The sequence below is a fragment of the Myzus persicae genome, unplaced genomic scaffold, assembly GCF_001856785.1.
Source record: "Myzus persicae strain clone G006 unplaced genomic scaffold, MPER_G0061.0, whole genome shotgun sequence".
Classification (NCBI taxonomy): Eukaryota; Metazoa; Arthropoda; class Insecta; order Hemiptera; family Aphididae; genus Myzus; species Myzus persicae.
In genome coordinates, this window is record NW_019104100.1 from 529,715 (window position 1) to 549,858 (window position 20,144).

Consider the following 20,144-nt stretch of genomic DNA (forward strand, 5'->3'; position numbering starts at 1 on the left):
CACACAAAGTGTATAATTTTATGTATTTTTTTTTTAGTGTATTACATCATAATGTACAATAATTTTTGTTTCAGGTAATCGCTAAAATTAAAACTAAACAATGGATCCCTTATCCTTTAACCCTCCTGGCCCCTCTATATAAAATGCGATTTTGTATTATTTTTTATTTGCCGTAATTATATAGCATTAAAAAAAATTATATACATATAAATCGTGCCTTCCTCTATTTTGTGGAGTGGAGTGGCCAAAACTGATAAACTCCCATCTCTCTTTTTTATTATTATTATTATTATTAATTCCTCTCATTGACTTTTATTATTATGGAAACCAACTATTTTGAAAATACACGCCCTCGTATGTATTGTCAATTCAAATAAGTCGTACTTCATATAATATATGTGTATTTATATTTTATTATTTATATATATATTATATATATATATACATACATATAAATATAAATATATATATGTTTTTTTTTCAAAGTTAAGTATTAGGTGATACAGAAACTTACTTTTAAATTAAAATAATTATATATAAATAAATGTCGTTTATGTATTAAATAAAAATAAAAAACTATAACTCATTTTTATTATTACTTTAAGTTGCATTTAATGTTATTTTTTACTTTGTTTCCTATTTTATTGTTTTTGAACTATTCAATACTCATAAATAGATGCATAAATAAAATAAATAGTAAAATAATTTCAGAGTTTTGTAAGATATTGTGTTCAACATTACTGAACTATAATTTATGCCAATAATGTTCATAACTTAAGAAGTATTAATGAGTAATTTTTTTATTGCTTAACTGTTGACTTTTATTGAATTTACTTGGGCGATATGTATTTATTTTATTCACAAGTAATATTGTTTCCTTCAGTGTAAAAGTGAACTAATTTAAGGATTTCATTTTGTTCATGTTTTAGTGTTTTACCTATGTATACATGTATATTATTTTTATATGTATATACATAAAAAGAAATGTGTACATTACTTTACATTATAGAGATTATGCTTAAGTGTTTTCTAGGATCTATGTTAATATTACATACATTTGAAGAGGTTTACAGTATAATAATTTATTGTCTCTGTTTAACAAGTATTAAACAAGGCAATTTTGTTGTATTTTATTTCTAATATATGACAGAATCTAGTGAAACATTAAGAATTTTGAAAACAGATAAGAGTTTATACTGAAGTCTACTTGAAATTAAAATTTTCCCCTGGATCTCAGCTATATCATCTGTTTTGTTGTGTCCGAAAGTTGAGCTAAATCATATAATATTAATTTTCCACTGGTTTAAAAAAAAAATTTTTTTAAGTGTACTGAAAGCTACTATAATATCAGTTATGACCGCATATTAAGTCTATGCAAGTCATACATACTATATTACTATATATACAAACCAAGTTTTAAATAATGTTTCTTGGATGGCAATGATTATTTATTAATTTATATCACGGTATATGAGATAGACTTTCTCCAATTGTGCTTTTATCTAAACGTCACTCATATCACTAGTGTTAAACCCTATTTTAATTTCTAAGTGCTGCTTATATTGTACAGAACATTGCTGATCCGACACTTTATTTTTACATTAATATTTGAAAATTCATACATACATGACACTCAATAATTTGATACTCTCTTAATTCAACAAATTCCAGCTTCATCATGACAAATGAGATCCTAGTGTATATCAAACTCATATTTAGTTATATCATGGACCACGGTGTTAAATGGGTATATGCTACTATAAATAATATCTATAGGATATAAATAAAATTGTAAAATAAGTAAGTACAACTAACTGTATCATGTATCTATTTAAATGGATAGATATGCAATAAATAATGTAAACATGTTAACCTGACAAATAAGTACTGCAGCACATAAACCTTCAAACCAAGTGGCTGTTGACAGTTATATCTATTCATTAGGGCCCGGAACTTGATGCATCTTTTTTCTATTGATTTAATATGTTGCTCGTCTTTACAGAAATTCGGTTCATGAAATCTATTTTAATGGTAAAATTTTTGTCAGTTATCTGTAAATCGTTACAGTACCTATTTTAAAATATAAAAGAATATTGAATTATTCTCAATGAACCACGGCTATAGGTATGGGCGTATAGCCATTATCCAAGAAGACTAGAATAATCACTAAGGAGAGTTGGAGACCTAATTCCGCTTTCGAAATGAATCGCACGATTAAGCGGCCACTGACTTGTGCTGTGAACGCTAGAGTTGCTAATTTAACCAGCGGTAATGTATGGATTATTCACATAGACATAATAATATATTTTTATGTCTATGATTATTCATGTCTTTTGGTAAATGTACGCATTTTTTGAACCATTACCATTTTTAAATTTTATAGCTTGCACGATTACACATTCTTGAGAAATAAATTTGTGTTTATACATATCAGGATAAAACGGTCGTTCAAGAAAACATGTGTGGAGTATCGAATAGTATCTGGTTCAGACTTACTGCTAAGTGATGACGGATTGTATTTAATACATTATTTACACAATAATAAAACAAATACTTATGAAATATGCACATATTAAATGCGTAATCGTATTAACTATAAAATCTAAGGAGGTTCATAATTCAAAATAATGCGTATATTTTCCTAAAAAACAATCTCTTTATTACGCATGTTAAAACAGCAACCCTCCCCTAGCTTACGCAGGGCAGCGTGTGGCCATTTAATCGTGCGACTCATTTTGGCATATATTTCTTGCGGCCCATACGAGTTTGGTCGCCTTATTGAGCTTATTCTAGTCTTCTTGGTTATAGTTATTCATATCCGTAGCTGTGCTCCAAAGTTCAAACCCTAAGTTTTTCACCTCCTAATGTTCGGTGTTGGTGAGTTGCGGCCCGTGTTTATAAGACAGACGTACGAGTTGCGGCCACATTTTATTTATCTCTTCATATCAGCGTGACAGCGTTACCCAGAAGACACCACGAGGCGGTTGGCTGAGTCGTCTTCGCTTAAAATTTGTTTTTTTTTATTATTTATGGTAAAATGAATTTTTTTAGATTATTGGTTGGGCAAAAACTGTAAACTTAATGATTTAACGAAAGCAAACTGCTCTATTTCTATTTGTTCTAGCTTTTCTAACTTTCATCTGTATTTGTATTATACATTTTCGTGAGTCCTAAACTTTAAATTTTCCTCCACCAACTCATACTGCCGGTACAAAATAAATACATTTTCCGGGCCGCAATTCACAGGTCTCCAACACGTTAATAACATGTCGGGCCACAACCCACCTATTGGCTAGGTATAGCCCTAATTTTCAATCAAGTATAACGTGGAACATAAACTACCTGTTTTCCTAAATTCGTCTCCTAAGTCCTAGGTAGAAATAGAAGAAGAAGAAAGAGAAATAAGTTTGCAAAAACCTGTTTATTTTTCATATCTATTTATTTATTTTTCATAATTATAAATATAATATCATCAGCTCTTCTGTTTAGCGTTTCCAGAATCCTAAATCACCTCAACTTAGCATTTTGGCAGTGAAATTTATAATTTATGAAAATCTGAATGAATTTATTCTTAATCCACTATTTAATATTGCATAGGTTTATGGCATAAACATTAGACTTATAAAAAGACTGAAAAAAAATGTTCTTGCCACGAAAAGAGGCCTTTGACCGTCACGAACACAGCGACGTTTCCGTAATGTTCGATGTGCTGCACGCGGCTGCAACAAGTAACAACCAATCCATGACAAATTGGCTGGGTATGTCCCATAGGCATAGAAACATCAATACATCTATATATTTTCAAATCCATGTGTGGTGATTACCACATGGTTTATGGTCTAGACCACAGACTTAAATGATAATATACAAGACCGTGATTAAAACAGATAACAGTAAATTGATAGTGATATAACGATGACATCACTTACATCAATAATTCAAACTTTAAGTTCAATTTTTTAATAATTTTTCCATTATTACACAGTATAATGTACATACGATTATGAGACAAGAATAGAAGATACTATATTGATATTTGATATGTTTAAATACTGATCTAGTGATCGATTAAAAATGAGAATAATTTAAGTTGTTTTTATTTGACGCGTTTGAGTGTTTACTGTTTAATGATAACCTTGGTAATTTAATTTGGATTCATAGAAATAGGTACATTGTTCTTTGAGAAATTTGTATTGGTTTGTCTGTTTGTTAATTTATTAAGAGTTAGTATAAATCGTGCTGTTTAAATTATTATATTGCAAGATGATAAAAGAATTAAGCACAGTCAGAGAATGCATAGTAAACACAAATGTGACATTAAAGTCTATAATACAGGTAAATTGTTAACGATACTAAATAGTTTTCAAATATAATATGCACAAACTTAATTCATATGTTTTATAATGTAGGACATATATTCATGTGATGGACCTATTGAATCTTTAACACAATTAAATGCTGATGGTAGGAATCAAATTAACATATTTAGGAATTTAATAGAAAACTTAGAGCTTTATGCTCGAGAAGCAGAAAGTCAACAAGAACGATCAGAAGTTGTAGAAGAAGCTCGTAATCAGAGAGAATATTTAACTAGGTAATTTAAAGTGAAGCTTAACCTTTTCTACTAAACAAAGTATTTGAAATATAAGCACGGTCAAAATAAAACCATACTATTTCATAGAATTTTGACCATTTTAAGTTAATTACTATATATAATTATTGAAGTTCCTTACACATATTACTGTACATTATTGTGCCAAAAATATATGAATATAATTAGTTAGGATTTTATAAATTTTTCAAAATTTTGTATTTGAAGCCCTAAAAGTGTCAAGTCTTTTCCTAAGGATATTATACAGATATTTACTGATGTTTTTAGTTTGACTAACTATATAAATATATGTTGGTGAAGTTTTAAAAATGAAAAACAAAAATGTTTTTACTCCTGAATAATGTTAAAATAATTATGGATTTATTATACAAGAAGATTAAGAGGAGTATTGCCTATTGTACTAAATAACTTATACATAGTTAAATGATTATGACTGGGATAGTGGTAATGTTTATTAATTATTATTATACTGTTTCTGTAATTTTGAGGTATCTATAAATACTGATTTAATTGTACATTTTTTTTCTTGTAGCATTATTACACGAGGGTGAACTGTTTGCACATTACTTGACCCCCCATGTAGGTTTGCTTATAACACAATTATATATACAACATTAGACATTAGACAAGAGCCCAAGACTACTTTCCTTAGCATGTACTAATGTGTATGCATAGACTATAGGCTCCGTTAAGGTGCACAATTTGATTTAATTGTAATTAATTTTTCTTAAATACAATTAATATTTACTACTGATTCTTGAAATTGTATATAGTAACATTGCTTCATTCAGAAAGGCTAATGTAGAGTGTATGGCAAGGATTCACAAGAAATCTAGTGAACAGTTGTTAGGTACAAGTAAAGAAGAACAAGTGCGACATAAGTGAGTAGTACTTTAAGTACAGAATAAATAAAGCTATTAATTTTAATTAGTGTTTAATAATTTAGTATCTTACTTAATTTAAAAGATTTAATATATATTTTAATATTTTAATACTTACTGTTATAGTTAGTACTCACTGTTATAATTTTGTATTCATTAGTTATCACTCATTGACAACATTTCTGTGGTTGAATAGTTTTTGCTTTTTTAGCAAGCAAATTAATTATATTGGTAAGTAAATAATTATTTTGATATATTATGTTTAAATATTTTGTTTAAGGCTGAAAATGGATAAAGAAAATTTATTAAAACAGTCGTCAACCGTTACCAATCAACTATTATCAGTCAGTAGACAATTGGCAAGCACATCTCAACAAAGCTTGGACACTCTTGAAACTCTTTGTTAGTTCATAGTAATAAATTATTTTGTATTTTTCAACTAGTATTTTAATTAGGTTTTTATTATTTATATATTTTCAGTAAAATCATCTTCAACTGTATCTAATATAAGCAGTGAGATTAAAAATGCCAAGGGAGCGTTAACTCAGTCTGAAAAACTTTTAAACAAATATGGACAACGCGAAACAACTGATAAAATTATTATTATGTTTGCTTTTGCATTTTTTTTATGTGTTATTGCTTATATTGTTCAAAAAAGACTTTTTTGATGCCAAAGTTTACAGTTTAAAATGTTATGAAATTTGAATGTCAATATGTATATATAACTTATTTATTTTTCCATTATGATTAAATATAAAAAATTTTGCTCCATCGCAACAAAATTTGTTATTCTAAGATATTATGTTAGGTAAAAATATTTTTGTTTTATAATTATAAAGTGTTTTTATCACACACAGTTATCATCAATGGATAAATTCATTTAAATAAATGATTTTTTCATCCATTAATATGATTCATATAGTTTTTTACCACTATAGATAGGTGTTACATTGGCATATGGGCTTTTTTAAAATATATTTGTAGAGGACAAATTGTATAGGTAGATAAATAACAAACATTCACATGATATATCCTTTAAAAGATCTAGTGTTTATTTAGATATATTATTTGTATATCATAATACAGGGCTATGGGATCCTTTATTACAAATTATAAGATGTTTCCTTATATTAAATAAATGAAAAAAAAGTAATACTTGGAATAGTTTGATCTTTCCCTTATCTAAAATTGTGCTGCTTTGTACCATGTAATTTTTCAAGCAAAATATTAATATTGTGACAGCATATTTTAAAAAAAATGTAAAAGTAATGATCTTTTTTACAAAATATTTATTAAGATAATTAGGAGTATCAGTAATTAAATACAAAACAAAAAATTATTTTTAAAGTTTGAATCAACGATTCATTTCTCTTCATTACTTCAAGGGGTTTGGTAAGTTGCATAATAGTAAAATTGCTTCATTAAATTGTGATTTATCTAAACAAATATAAAAACATTCAAATGTAAATTAATAATCACTAATTTTTGATTTTAATAGGAATCTGTTAATTGTCAATAACTGTTAGTTTACTAATTTTTCATGCATTTTAGTTCAAGATTATAATATTAATGAGAAATCAGTGAAATGTCCAAGACAAATATTTTTAACAGCAAATTTTTAAGGGTCTTTGAGGGTTTGATAACAATATAATTTTTGTGTTTGGGATGGAATTACTATTCCAAACTTTAACATTCATGGATTGTGTACTTACCAAAATCATCAGTTATTGATGATGGCAAATTGTAGTAACTTTCTCCGGCTACAGTTCCTTTATCTTTGGCCAAGCCATGCACTTCTACCCATCCATCTAGAGAGCCGTCAATCGGTTCATGAAAATTAACAGTCACCACTTGGTCATCTGTTGTTTGCATTGTTACGGATTTACCATCGGGACTCACCTAAGAAAACAATGCAATTAAGTGCATATAATGCAATGCAGATACCTAGATAAGTACTATACCTTCAACACGTTTCCTATCAATGTCACGGGCTTGTCGGTGAATTTTTGCAAGAAAGAACCGTTAACAAACGTCCTCGTGGGTATAGTTACGGATTCCATATTATTTTATTATTGCACGGTGGCTATAAAACTTTAAATATTTTTAACGACTGTCACTTGAGTAAAAAGCAACTGAGACAGGTACAATTGATAACAATCGGGCGATGAATAAATATTAAATAACAATTAACACTGCCGTGTCTAAAATCGGGCACTTCAGAGCAGGATTGCAAAAATTATAGCTGTGCTATTTGCTTTATGTTTATGGTGTTTTCCCGGTTTTTTACCTCCTTATCATGGCTTTGTGATGCTACTATCTATTTATCTACTATAGTGGTATAAGTCTTGAAAATAACAGTTTGGTATACAACATAAGTACATTAAATGTTATCATATATTGATAATACATGATAATAGATAACGAAAAATAGTATCTGATACAGTGATAAATATACATAATTTTTCAAACCAAAGTTAAAACTCAAACTGTCAAACGTCAATATTTACTATTTATCATTGTAGTCAAACGAAACTTTTAAAAATATGTATAGAGATAATGACACATAATAGTTTAAGTAAGGCACTGTATACAACTTTATTGTGCCGTATTTAAAGCTTAGAATTTTAGTAATTACCATCCAAGCTAGGAGTATTGTGGTGTGTTATTTTCTTGCTGCATAAAGTATTCTTTAATTCCACTACTCCCAGATTATAGTATGCAAAGTGTATGGAAAGGAAATTGAGTTTGTCATCAAAGTATGTATTTGCATTTTATTTTAGTTTGATTATTAGTGCAACTAATACAATCTCAGATAGGCTTGAACAGTTTAAATTTATGGTACATATTTCTCAATATATTTAATTTTGATAAATTTTACATTTTTACATTGGAAAATGTATGAAGTTTTATGAATTAATTGAATATTTTATTATAATTTATGGAAAAGTTTAATGGATGGTTATATAAGTAGTGTATTGAAATATTTCCTGTGATAGGTGTATTAAAGACATTTGTATTTCATAATTGTTTGTTTATGTTTTTATACGTAATTATATTTTTTTCAGATTTAAAACAAGCTGTCTTATGGATTTCTCTAGTGTTGAATATTATATCATTTTGTGTGTCTTGATTGTTCCAGTCTATTATTTTTTTCAACTTTGGGCATGGCTAGGATGGGAATTGTTTAAGAATAATTAACCATCAAAAATAAAATGTAAGAGTAAAAAATCTAAATTTTTTTGAATTATTACCTTGTGAGGTTATACAATCTGTATAAATTAAACCTTACTGATTTAGTGTTTGTTCCTGTGTAGTATCGAGTGAAACATTGCAAAAACCATGTTACCCCTCTTAACTAAAGATAATTGACAAAATATAATGAGCAGATTGACTAAAAGATATAGTCTATAGTAATTGGAAGGTTGTTAGTATAGTTTGTTTTATTTTATTTGCTGCCACCAATATCTCATTCTAATCATACTCTCTGTATGCACATATACATAAATTTTAAAGTAAAATCATATGAGCTTAATGAGCTTATCCTGGAACCTTGAGTTTCGCTTGGTATTAACAGTATCTTGTTCAACCATTCGTACTAGTGATTTCTACTATTTATTGATTAGTCATAGAGAAAACTTTTTGGAACACTACTACACTAAACTTGTATAGGTATTAAAGGCTTTTTGGAAACAGTAATTATTTTGTTTGATATGTGTAAATTATTTTGTGTTACATGGATATTAGTTTAGATTTAATAATTAAAATGTATATAAATATATTATTTTTTATGCATCTAGAAAAAAATAATCAAACACAATGTCTACTATATGCAGTTCAAAAGTTCTAAATACTTTAAACGAAGAAAAGTAATATAAATGTATTTTATATTAAATTAACATGTCTAACATAGATATAATTACAGAGACAACTCAAGTTTGTTTGATAAAGGAAATTCTGTGTATTCCATTTACAACCGATCAGATGTTGTAGACAGAGAAAAGTAATAAATAGTTGAAATATATCATATTATTTTAGTTAAATATATGCAATTTTCTTTTCAGAAATATTCCAAACATTTTTATAACACCAGAATTTAATCAATTGGATGGTGTTTTGTACCCGCCGAGTATAATAAACAGAGAAAAGTATTATGCTTTAATTAAGTTTGTTTAAATTTGTTATTTATTTAAATAATTTATAGAACCATTCCCAATATATTTAATTTCAATCCATTTCAAGAGGACTCTACAAATACTTTCAGTTATACAGATAAACTCATGTAATTTACTTTACATTATACTGACCTAGCATTTGTTTATTTATACTAATATGCATGTATATATATTTGTTTACAGCTATCCTAATTTATTTACCTTGGACAAGATATATTCAGGACCTTGTGGTTATAAAAATGATATCTGGGAAAAATATTGGTAAATATTTTTTTTTTATACTTTGAACAATTGAATTCTATTTACATTGTCAACAGTGGCATTGTTACCTTAAAATTTAGAGCATTTGCTTATTTATTTTACTATATATTATGTTTTATCATATTTTACCAGTAAAGTGCATGTTTGTAATTTTTCATATTACTACTCATAAGGTATACTTATACACAATCTATAAACATAAAATATATAATAATTTTATGTGATTAGAATAATGGCAACTGTTATTGCATGAGAAAAAAGTCACCCATTAGCAAATAGCATGAGGGTAGTATATCTATCTATCATTCAATGGAGGAGTGTATCTATATATAAGATCACGAACATCATGGGGTAGCGACAGTATAGGTAACTAGCTGTCCCTTCTACAGCAGTATGTATGAATAAGCTGAAGTGAAGTGTTTGATTTGTGACATAGAGCAAGGAGCATTAGTATTAAAACTGGGTTTTAGATAGTTTTTTTTAAAAAAAGCCATACTTGGATTATGGGATAACCCATTGTGGTTAAAGTAAAAGTTTTTAAACATTAAGTTTAGTGTGAATACTGAGTTTTAAACAATACATTGTGAAGTAAGCGTTTTTTTATTGTTATTCAATAGTATAAGTGTGTATATGGTAACTCAAAGCATGACGCTTTTAAAAGGTTATACTTAGATTTTTTTTTTTCATTAAAAGTTAAATTATGGTAGAGTAATTGTAAAAATATTGTTAAAGGTTATATGGACTCTTTTGGTCTTGTTTATATTATTTAAATTTATAATTTGAACATTAGTGCACAAGTTTTATGTATGATTTACATTTTTATTTGTTTTTCTTTGTTTTTACATTTTATGATTTTTTTTTTATAGTAATTATACAAGTGTATTTAGTCTATCAGATTTACAGCACACTGATTGTGCACAACGTTTAGCAATTAATAATTGGTAATGACTCATATTTCTATTATTTCTGCTTCGTACTGCCCATTATTTTATTCGAGTTATATATGGTATGTTGTAGGGGTAATGAAAAAAAAGAAAAAAAATGTGCAGATGATACATTTTCACATGAATCTAAGGTAATTTAAAAGCATTTTAAATTCTTTCATTACATAAATTGAATTCCCAAGTTATTAAAAGTAATAATAACATGATTATTACAACAATAAAATGTTTTTATTAATAATACACATATTTAATAATTCTATATATTTTTAGGAGATTTTTATTGACTCTAATAATTTGGAAGTAAATGAATCAAAGACAATTGAACAATTTTCCATCCCAGGAGAAGAAAAGATAAGTTCTGCTCTATGTTTTTGGTACATTGCTACGGGATTAAATGTGAGAGATCATAACTTAAAAACATATTTCCCTCAAAGAGAAATTAGTAGCATATGTATCATGCAAGATATTAAACTAATGTTGATCAATATGGGCACAACTTATTTTATTGTAGATGAAGTTAGTATTCAATTTGTATAATAATAACTTTTTTAAGCCTATACATTGTCTCATAAGAGTAACTTCAAGTAGCGACCGATTTATGTCCAGTTTGATCTGACCACACTCCCAGAGCTCTCAGACTAAATCAGTTTTCATCGTCAGCTTTTGTTTCTGACAATTGGTCATGGCTGATAAAATATTTTACCGTGTCAATCTTAGAAAAGTGCAAGGTAGGCAGGGGTGCAAGGCGGTTGTTGAAATAATACAGTGTCACTAGAGAGCAGGGCACTGAGCACCCATTAGCCATACCCACCCATTGTCCTCATCATATGCAGAAACTAGTTGCTTGGGGATACTTTTATGTGAGGCAGCGTATAAAATAGTTTACTTTTATTATACATCAAGACCATTATACCATAACTCTAAATAGAAATTTTATCAGACATGTTGTGCAAGAAATTCAATATTAATTGTATTAATTATAATTAATCAAAAATCATACCAAATCATATAATTAAATTATTATCTATTTAACTACAATTCATTTATTCTTATAAAATATGAATGACTATAACTTAGTAGGAAAGTTTAAAGCTATGTCATATTTTTAGGAAACACTTATGTACAAACGAAATGGAAACATTAGTATTAATGGCTTAACACCAGAAATGTTTGAATCTGCCACTGATCCAATTTTGGAGTGTTCTAATTTATACAAAATTATCAGTAGCACAATAGTCAAATGGAAGAAAATATGTGACAATAGTATTATTAAAGTATGAATCTAAATAAAATGTTAAAATTATTTGCAGCTCGTAAGTTTTAGTATAATTTGTTTTGTTCCCAGGCTTTCATATTTTCAGTATCTAATATATTGGATGATTATGAACGATCAATTTATGCTGTATCAAACGAATCTTTGTTGTCACTTGTTGGTCGTTTATCTGTTATAACACCTCGCTTACAGTTGTTAGCAAATATATGTTGTATAAAAACACAGGATTGCATGGTCATCCCAGATAATATACCTTGTGGTATACAATTGTTGAACAAAATTCATGGTTATTTGCTTGAATATCGATTCCCGAATGATTTATTTCTAAAGATGTTGTTATACATTTTTGAATCATGCTGTTTAGCTTATTTCAAGTACTTCCTGCTATCATTTTTTTTTTTGTTAATTTTTTATTCATAGAGATATTTTTAATTAGATTTTTATCGAATTGGGCATTAAGAGGGGTGTTAAATAATGAAGAAGCTGGCATGTTCATTCAAGTAAAACCAGATATTGACGATGAAGATATTGATAGCCGTATAAGTTGGAATCGTTTTATAATAGATGAGAGTGTAGAAGTTCCATTGTTTTTAAATAAATACAAAAATGATATTTTACATTGTGGAAAAACTATAAATTTCTTCAAAAAATTCAACGACTTAGTAAGTAAAAATAAAATTATTTTTATCTGTAGTATTTATAATTGATACTTATATATTTTCATTTTTTTTCAGAATGTGTTTTTACCTAATTTAATTTGTTGTTTCGATGCTGTTGATTCCCAGAAGGCTTATAAACAATTTTCAACTTATTTCAAGTATGACCCAGGTTTAAAAAATGTAAATTGTGTAAAAAGAATGTCAAACTGCTATTTATATGAATCAATTGTTGGATCTGATTGTTTAAAAGACAATACTGGTAATTATTAAAATTTAAAAATTTAAAATGCAGAAAGACATCGCGTTTTTATGTAAAGACAGTTTTGGTGAAAATTTTTTTGTTGTATTAAAAAACTTAGTATTTTTTAAATATAATATAGATTTTTGGTCTATGCTATTTATAGACATTCAAAATGTTCTATTTTTTCAATTTAAGTATTTAAAAATATCAAAAATATAGTTATTTTAGTCAATTTTCACATACTGAATTGAATATTTACGAATAAAAGGCAGTTTCAGTTATTTTATTGGAATTCATAAAACGTTTAGACTGATTTTAACCTATTTGTATCATAATCCTGTTCACACTTTCTAAGATGTTATTACCTTATAAATTAATAACAATAGTATAAAATAAAATTATATGATTACATTATATTCAATGTTTTTTTTTAAACATACTGTGCTACTAATAAAAAATTAATTAATACTTCCATTTGACCTAGAGGTACACTTTTAACTTATTATTCAAAAAAGCAACTACCCTGGAATTTAGTTATTGAGACTTGTTTAATACTTTAATCAATACATGAAATATAGTACGTAGTAATTAATTGATGTAATATATTTTTTGATTACAGATAGCTATCGTAATACAACTGATAATATAACCAATGTTACAGACATCAAAATATATTCTAACGATGAAAGTTATGAATTGTTTCAAATACCTGATTGGACTTTAGTTAATAATATATATGACTTTAATAAGCCTTATGGATTTTTTTTGGATCATAACGATTCGTTAATATATAATAGCAACATTTTTGATGTTATGAACATGATAGACTATGTACCACATTCAATACTAATACCTGCTCGCATTCAAAAGAGTGTTTGTGATAAGCAAATATTGAACATGTACTTTTACCAAGAAAAACTAATGGAACATCTATATTACTTATCTCAGTGCTTCTTTTTGATGAATTGGACGTTTTCATCTAAACTGTGCCAGACACTATTTGATGGTATTGTGACAAACAGACAACAACCAACTAACATCTTCAATCCGGTCAAGTTGAAATCTATTGTAGATGATGCTATTCAAGATAGTTTTCCAAGACATGAACTACATAATTTGACATTGGAGATGACTTTTATTCCAAGCCTAAATGGATTTATTGACATTTCAGTAAGTAAAATAATCAATAATCATATTTTTCTCATAGAATAATTATTTTAAATTTTTATTAAGGATGTGGAATGTATAGAATTAAATTATTCACCTGAGTGGCCAATGAACATGATTCTGTCAACCAAAATATTATTGAAGTATAGACGAATTTTCTTGTTTGCCAATAAATTAGAATTTGTGTCATGGAGTTTGTTAAAAGCCAGGGAAATATTGAATGTATATAAAAATGATACAGGATTTCAGTTTAGAAAGGTAAGTTTAGATACTATTATATACATCATATGTGTAGACATTTTCATGTACAAAATATTAATGTGTGCCTTCCAGTAATTAGTAGGCATTGTTTAATCTGTCAAAATAATATCATTGGTTTTTAATACTATAGTATAAATTATAATAAGCTTAGCAATATGCATTCATTATTTTATGTAATTTTGCAAATTATGTTTATAGATTAATCTTTTTAAACATTGGATGACTCAATTTGTATCATCTATTCAGCAGTATTATAAGCAAGTGGTAATTAGCACATGCTGGTCAGAATTAAACGAAAACTTTGAAAATGTAAAAAATTATGATGATTTATTTACGTGTCACAAACAATACATGCATAAAATGATAAAACGGTTAGTATGATTTGAATAATAATATTTAATAAGTAATAACATAAATATATGCAATTTAAAAATATTTAATTTATTATAACTAGTATGTGTATTGGGGTAGCCCAACATATGATGTCAGTATAAACCATTGTACAATTTAAAGTTGACAGATATAGAGTAGAATAGTTTATCAATTTTGTACAAAAATCTCAGAAAACACAAATTATATTTAAATTTTATTGCTAATGCCTGATACTGTTATAAACATTTTCATAGATGCTGGTTTCTTGGTATTAATTTATGTAGTTGCTGTAGTACCTCAGTTCCATTTTAAGGAAATTCTACATTAAATACCAAAAAAATACCAGAGCCAAGTTTTCAATAAATATGCAAATAATCAATTGTTATTATAATTAACATTTACAATCATTATTATCACTATATTTTCTGATGTATAATGAATTTGTATGTTTAAAGGTGTTTCATGATTGTTGGTCTCAAAGATAAACTCATTATGTTGAACAAAATATACATAGAAATATTAACTTATTATCAAGCATTAGTGAGTGGTCAATTTTACTTGAAAAATACTGAATGGTTACATTCAGAGTTCATCAGTATGGAACAGTCTTTTTCTCGGTTTTTAAAGCTAAGAGAAATGTTTTACATGAGTGTATTGAAAACTGTGCAAACGCAGGGAAATCATTATGTTGAACAATTGGAAAGTTTAATTACGATACTTGGACCGTTAAATAATAATTTTATATGAGTAGTTATGTTAATAAGCAACACTTGTAGTTTAGTATATTTTCAAATTGTTATTAACTTATCCATATTAAATGTTGTTTTTTTAATACAGTTAATGTACTCATAGTTTTCTAGCAAACAAGCTTCAATTAAAATGTTATCTTTTACTGCATACACAAATATGTTATACTGAAGACTCACTACTATAATGTCAATATGTAATTTATTGTTATTTTAATACTAGTTTTTTGTTTTTTCACTGTATCATAAAATTATATATATACATAATGTATATTAACTTACATGATAAAATATTAATGTTTCGGTGATATTATATTTATTTATTTACTGTCGTCTGTCATACAGAGTTATATTTTTTTTGTTGAATTTAATTTTACTGCAGAAGCATTGATTTTATAATATATTATGAAATCCATGGTACGAATATATTCACTAACAGCATTTGCTGTGTGCCTGTGCCTATGACTCTATGAGTACCTATTTAATATTCATGAATACAGTCGAGCAAATGTGTTTGCAATTCCAGCACAATGAACTGCAGCTGCAATAAGGCCAATAAAGCACTGATGGTGACTTATTGGCAGCAGTTATCACAGTACCAGTACGACCGGGGAGTTCAGTGGTGTTATTTCAGTTTTCTATAGAGGGGGCAAAAGTTTTTACCAGCCCAAATAGGTAATTTAGAAAATATATAAAATAAATATTTTATTCCAATTATCAATTTGTACAATAATTTCTCAGTACACAATAGGCATAAAAATAGACATGTCTTTGTGCTAGTTAAATATTATATAATTAAGGATTATCGGAAATAACCAGGCACCAGTCGATTGGGCTGCTTTTAAAATTAGACGGGGACAAATGTCCAGCGCCCAACTTGCCACCCTCCAAATGACGCCACTGCAGCCAACTTCTGCACCATCATAGCGACATGGTAGCATGAGGTATATGTGGGAGATGGATCCCCTATGGGCCATTACTATTTTTATGTATAATATTAGTCAGGGCGCTATCCTGCGATTTATCTTAGAAATAATGAATAAATATCCCCAATCCCCCAATTAAAATTTCTGTCTACCCCACTTCATGGAAGTATGGTATTCCAAATGGAAAATAAAAATAAATAATAAACATTTTCACATATAATATTAACTCTTAGACAAGGCCCTTCGATTTATCTATAAAATAACACCATCGTTTATTATAGCATAAAATACTTAGGTCTGAATGTCTGATCCTTAAAAAACGCTTAAATTAGGCCTGCTATACAAAACAATAATTGCTAAACTCTAGGTCTCTAGATGAAGTCTTTGTACCCATTTCCAGTTAAACAAATTATAAGTACAAAATCCTCATGAAACCTATTTGGACTTATGTTACCTATCTAATTATGGGGAGCTCCAAAAAAATCCACCATTTACAAAATGCAAACGTATTCATCTACATCACTTCGTGTAATTACTATGCCCCTTTAATTTCTACGTATGGAACCATACACAACACTCAGATTTTGGACTATACTGAATGTCGCAGAAGTGGCCCCCTCGTCTTTCAAGATTTTCCGTTACCACCCCGGCACCCCATCCCCTTATTCTTGAACATAACTCAGTAAATATTCCTATATATCCGCCGAAAAACTTATAAGAGGCGTTGGTGTTTCAATTTGGCTTAAGTTGAACTGATAATAATAAAAATAATAACTACACATAATTAAGGCAGAGGACTTGTAGTTCTAAAAAATCACCATATATGCACTAAAATGTACAAAATATGCATTTTAAAATTATTATGTGTATTATAATGCATTAAAAATATGCATTCAAAAATAAGATTTTTTTGTTTGAATATATTTTATTTAAATTTTGATGTCTGTGACCGACGTCCGACATCCGACGTCCCCGTGGCCCGTATTGGTAGATAATATCTTATGTAGTGAACAATATCTGTGCATAAATAAAATAATAACCGAAAAATAAACTTAATCAGCCATCCTCGAGACGTGTCTCTAGAAAAAACATGCGTGTAGGAACAGTCAACAATCATATTAATATGATCAAAATTTAAAATAATTTAAAATTCAACATAATTTTGGTTGTATATTAAATTTAAAATTAAATAAAAACGTTGACGGTAAAAATATTGATAAAATGATAAATTATTGAAAATATGGATATTAACGTATGGTTAGGTTAGTCGAAGAAATATGCACTAAAACCCCAAAAAAATTCGAAATATGCATTTATATATTATATGCAAAATAAATTGTAAGAACTAGCTTTTTTTCAGCATGAAACGTATTTGTTTCTTACTCTGTTATTTTTGTGATCGTGCAAAACAAATATACAAATGCTAAAAGTCATCTGCCCTACACATCATATATAGGTATATGTATGTAAAATATATGGCCTAATAAACTTGTATCGTGAGTGCAAGGTTGCTAGCAATTTTCTACTGTCCTCAAGATTTCATGTCATACCTACATGTTTTGTTTTTTTCTACGATCACCTTTTCCTTACTTCAAAACTATTGCATAGAGTAGATACGATATGGCCTCTCTATATATTCTTAATCTGTGATTATCATAGGCGGAAATGGGGGGGGGCTTGGGGGGACTTAGTCCCCCAAATATTGTAATAGCCCCCCCAAAATTTTGTCGTCTTTATGTGAAAATATATGATATATATATTTACTAATTGTACAGTACTTATTCGCGAATGTTCTCGTACGTTAGTGCTTATCGAGAACCTTCGAGAAACATTATATAATCGATAACGTCATAATATCTTTAAGATTATTCGAGAACAATCGAGAGCATTATCTCGCATCTATATATATCAGAAAAACTAAACCGTCAGTTACCAGTCCGCAGCATAGTCCCGCACGAAGTAACACGCGTCGCATTGTAAACAAGTCCGCCGCCGCCGCCGTCGCCGCTATACCTAGTGTGTTAATCTGTTTTAATAGTGGCTACTCCGTAATTATTTTATATTTTTATATCTCGTATTTTTAAAATGTTCTTTAACCGTTGGTGAGCCTTAATAATAAAATAATAATAAATAATAAAATGTCTAAAAGTACTACATATTATGATATTTTTAATGTAAATAAAAAACAAAATAATCTAACACACGAATCACCAAATGTTTTAAAAGACCATTATCAGGTATATACTATTTGAATAATATGCATGATATACATTTAAATAAATTGATTTACTCCAAAAAATATTTTCAGGACTTGTTGGACATATCTAAACAAGATTTAAGATCAGAAATGACAGTTGCCAAAAATTGTATTAAAAGTTCATGCGATAAAAATGATTTTAAACTTGAAGATATAAAAAAATATGTCTCAAAGCAAGTCTACCCAAATGTGTACAAATTGTTGCAAGTGGCGATCACTCTTCCAATTAGTTCATCAACATGTGAGCGTTCTTTTTCGGCAATGAGACGCTTAAAAACATGGTTAAGAACATCTATGCTTCAAAATCGTTTCAACACAATTTCAATACTTAATATTGAAAAGGATATTGTAAAGCATATTGACAATGACTCCATAATCAACAAATTTGCAAGAAAAAATAGAACAATTGTGTTACAATAATTTTAATAAACTTTATTCTTTTAATGGTCTTTTTTTGTTGTATTTATGTGTACTTATAGGCTGTTAAAATGCTTTCAGATTCAATTCAACAAAATATGCGACACAATGTGTTTCTTTGTTTTTCGATATCTAACAAATTATTTGAATATAGTTTTTATTTTAGTTTAGCCCCCCCAGAAATTCTAATGGATTTCCGCCTATGGTGATTATAACTGTTATTACAGATTGTATGTGTTATATAATATATTCCAATAAATGTAATATGTAAAAAAAAAATAAGTAGATACAATGTTGATAAACATTCGTATATTTACGCCAAGCATTTTTTAAAGTATGGTATGCTAGCGATTCGTGAGTGACAGATTATAATATTATTAACTATTAAGTAGGTACCTGAGTAGGTATAATGTAAGTTGTAACTTGTAACTTGTACCTAACATTTTCTATTCTGTAGGTATTCTGTTGCAATTATGCATTTATCATTTATGCATGAAATCTACATGACGAGTAGGTAGATTATGATATGTATAATTGTATACGGTTTACCTTATGCAATATTATTGCAAATATTTCATTAAAACGAGCTTATAATATCTTAAAGGTTTTAATAATTGTTATTTTTTATTTAGGTAGACTTGTTATAGAAGTGGAATCTAAAAAAAAATAAGCAGATTTTATAATGATAAATTACATATCGATGGGCGATGGCTACACCGCAAAACCTAGTTAGTCGATTTTATCAAATTTTACATTAGAATTGCATTTTACATTACGAAAAAATTGTGTAAAATTTATAATGATATATTTTTTTAAAATTATCCTCACGAAAATGCCGGGAAAAACATTATGATATTAAAATGCACAGTGCATCCAATAAAAGAAAAAAAATCTTTTTTTTGAAAATTTTTACTTAAGAGGTCTTGTGCCGTGTAGCCATCGATATTATTTATAA

At 27.8% G+C, this 20,144-nt stretch overlaps 4 protein-coding genes and 1 long non-coding RNA gene across 6 annotated transcripts; 3 read left to right on the forward strand and 2 right to left on the reverse strand.

The window, feature by feature from the left end:
- Positions 1 to 26: 26 nt before the first annotated feature.
- On the reverse strand, positions 27 to 5,767 carry LOC111038749. The gene is made up of 2 exons (XR_002605006.1): positions 5,631 to 5,767; positions 27 to 2,020 (listed from the first exon to the last, which is right to left on the reverse strand). It is a non-coding gene; the product is annotated as an uncharacterized LOC111038749 (long non-coding RNA).
- Positions 3,879 to 6,751, forward strand: LOC111038746 (vesicle transport protein SEC20). The gene is made up of 5 exons (XM_022321977.1): positions 3,879 to 4,335; positions 4,410 to 4,594; positions 5,386 to 5,493; positions 5,774 to 5,895; positions 5,974 to 6,751. The coding sequence occupies exons 1-5, from the start codon at positions 4,264 to 4,266 to the stop codon at positions 6,159 to 6,161; spliced, it is 675 nt and encodes a 224-aa protein (XP_022177669.1). The 5' UTR covers positions 3,879 to 4,263; the 3' UTR covers positions 6,162 to 6,751.
- LOC111038748 lies at positions 6,523 to 7,770 on the reverse strand. Its single transcript, XM_022321978.1, has 3 exons — positions 7,455 to 7,770; positions 7,206 to 7,392; positions 6,523 to 6,930 (listed from the first exon to the last, which is right to left on the reverse strand). The coding sequence occupies exons 1-3, from the start codon at positions 7,551 to 7,553 to the stop codon at positions 6,869 to 6,871; spliced, it is 348 nt and encodes a 115-aa protein (XP_022177670.1). The 5' UTR covers positions 7,554 to 7,770; the 3' UTR covers positions 6,523 to 6,868.
- A 143-nt stretch (positions 7,771 to 7,913) lies between these two features.
- On the forward strand, positions 7,914 to 15,856 carry LOC111038744 (gamma-tubulin complex component 6). Of its 2 annotated transcripts, XM_022321974.1 has the most exons (18): positions 7,914 to 8,249; positions 8,559 to 8,707; positions 9,291 to 9,359; positions 9,416 to 9,493; positions 9,555 to 9,638; positions 9,695 to 9,772; positions 9,849 to 9,926; positions 10,793 to 10,867; positions 10,944 to 11,001; positions 11,141 to 11,386; positions 11,980 to 12,144; positions 12,216 to 12,517; positions 12,580 to 12,805; positions 12,878 to 13,061; positions 13,663 to 14,213; positions 14,277 to 14,468; positions 14,670 to 14,842; positions 15,299 to 15,856. In XM_022321974.1, exons 3-18 carry the CDS (start codon positions 9,310 to 9,312, stop codon positions 15,588 to 15,590), a joined length of 2,832 nt encoding a protein of 943 aa, XP_022177666.1. In that variant the 5' UTR covers positions 7,914 to 8,249; positions 8,559 to 8,707; positions 9,291 to 9,309; the 3' UTR covers positions 15,591 to 15,856. The 2 variants fall into 2 exon arrangements, with proteins under 2 accessions (XP_022177666.1, XP_022177667.1); XM_022321975.1 differs by lacking the exon at positions 10,793 to 10,867.
- A 2,355-nt stretch (positions 15,857 to 18,211) lies between these two features.
- LOC111038741 lies at positions 18,212 to 19,223 on the forward strand. The gene is made up of 2 exons (XM_022321967.1): positions 18,212 to 18,752; positions 18,824 to 19,223. The coding sequence occupies exons 1-2, from the start codon at positions 18,654 to 18,656 to the stop codon at positions 19,190 to 19,192; spliced, it is 468 nt and encodes a 155-aa protein (XP_022177659.1). The 5' UTR covers positions 18,212 to 18,653; the 3' UTR covers positions 19,193 to 19,223.
- Positions 19,224 to 20,144: the final 921 nt, after the last annotated feature.

What these genes read in the sequence shown, in the direction of transcription:
- LOC111038746 (XM_022321977.1), top strand. Translation starts at nt 4,264, where the DNA reads ATGATAAAAGAATTAAGCACAGTCAGAGAATGCATAGTAAACACAAAT. An exon ending in CATTAAAGTCTATAATACAG is followed by an intron (nt 4,336 to 4,409) that starts GTAAATTGTTAA and finishes TTTATAATGTAG; the next exon opens with GACATATATTCATGTGATGG. An exon ending in GGACACTCTTGAAACTCTTT is followed by an intron (nt 5,896 to 5,973) that starts GTTAGTTCATAG and finishes ATATATTTTCAG; the next exon opens with TAAAATCATCTTCAACTGTA.
- LOC111038744 (XM_022321974.1), top strand. Translation starts at nt 9,310, where the DNA reads ATGTCTACTATATGCAGTTCAAAAGTTCTAAATACTTTAAACGAAGAA. An exon ending in GATGTTGTAGACAGAGAAAA is followed by an intron (nt 9,494 to 9,554) that starts GTAATAAATAGT and finishes TTTTCTTTTCAG; the next exon opens with AAATATTCCAAACATTTTTA. An exon ending in CAGGATTTCAGTTTAGAAAG is followed by an intron (nt 14,469 to 14,669) that starts GTAAGTTTAGAT and finishes TTATGTTTATAG; the next exon opens with ATTAATCTTTTTAAACATTG.
- LOC111038741 (XM_022321967.1), top strand. Translation starts at nt 18,654, where the DNA reads ATGTCTAAAAGTACTACATATTATGATATTTTTAATGTAAATAAAAAA. An exon ending in TTTTAAAAGACCATTATCAG is followed by an intron (nt 18,753 to 18,823) that starts GTATATACTATT and finishes AAATATTTTCAG; the next exon opens with GACTTGTTGGACATATCTAA.
- LOC111038748 (XM_022321978.1), bottom strand. Translation starts at nt 7,553, where the DNA reads ATGGAATCCGTAACTATACCCACGAGGACGTTTGTTAACGGTTCTTTC. An exon ending in TGATAGGAAACGTGTTGAAG is followed by an intron (nt 7,393 to 7,454) that starts GTATAGTACTTA and finishes TTGTTTTCTTAG; the next exon opens with GTGAGTCCCGATGGTAAATC. An exon ending in ATCAATAACTGATGATTTTG is followed by an intron (nt 6,931 to 7,205) that starts GTAAGTACACAA and finishes ATATTTGTTTAG; the next exon opens with ATAAATCACAATTTAATGAA.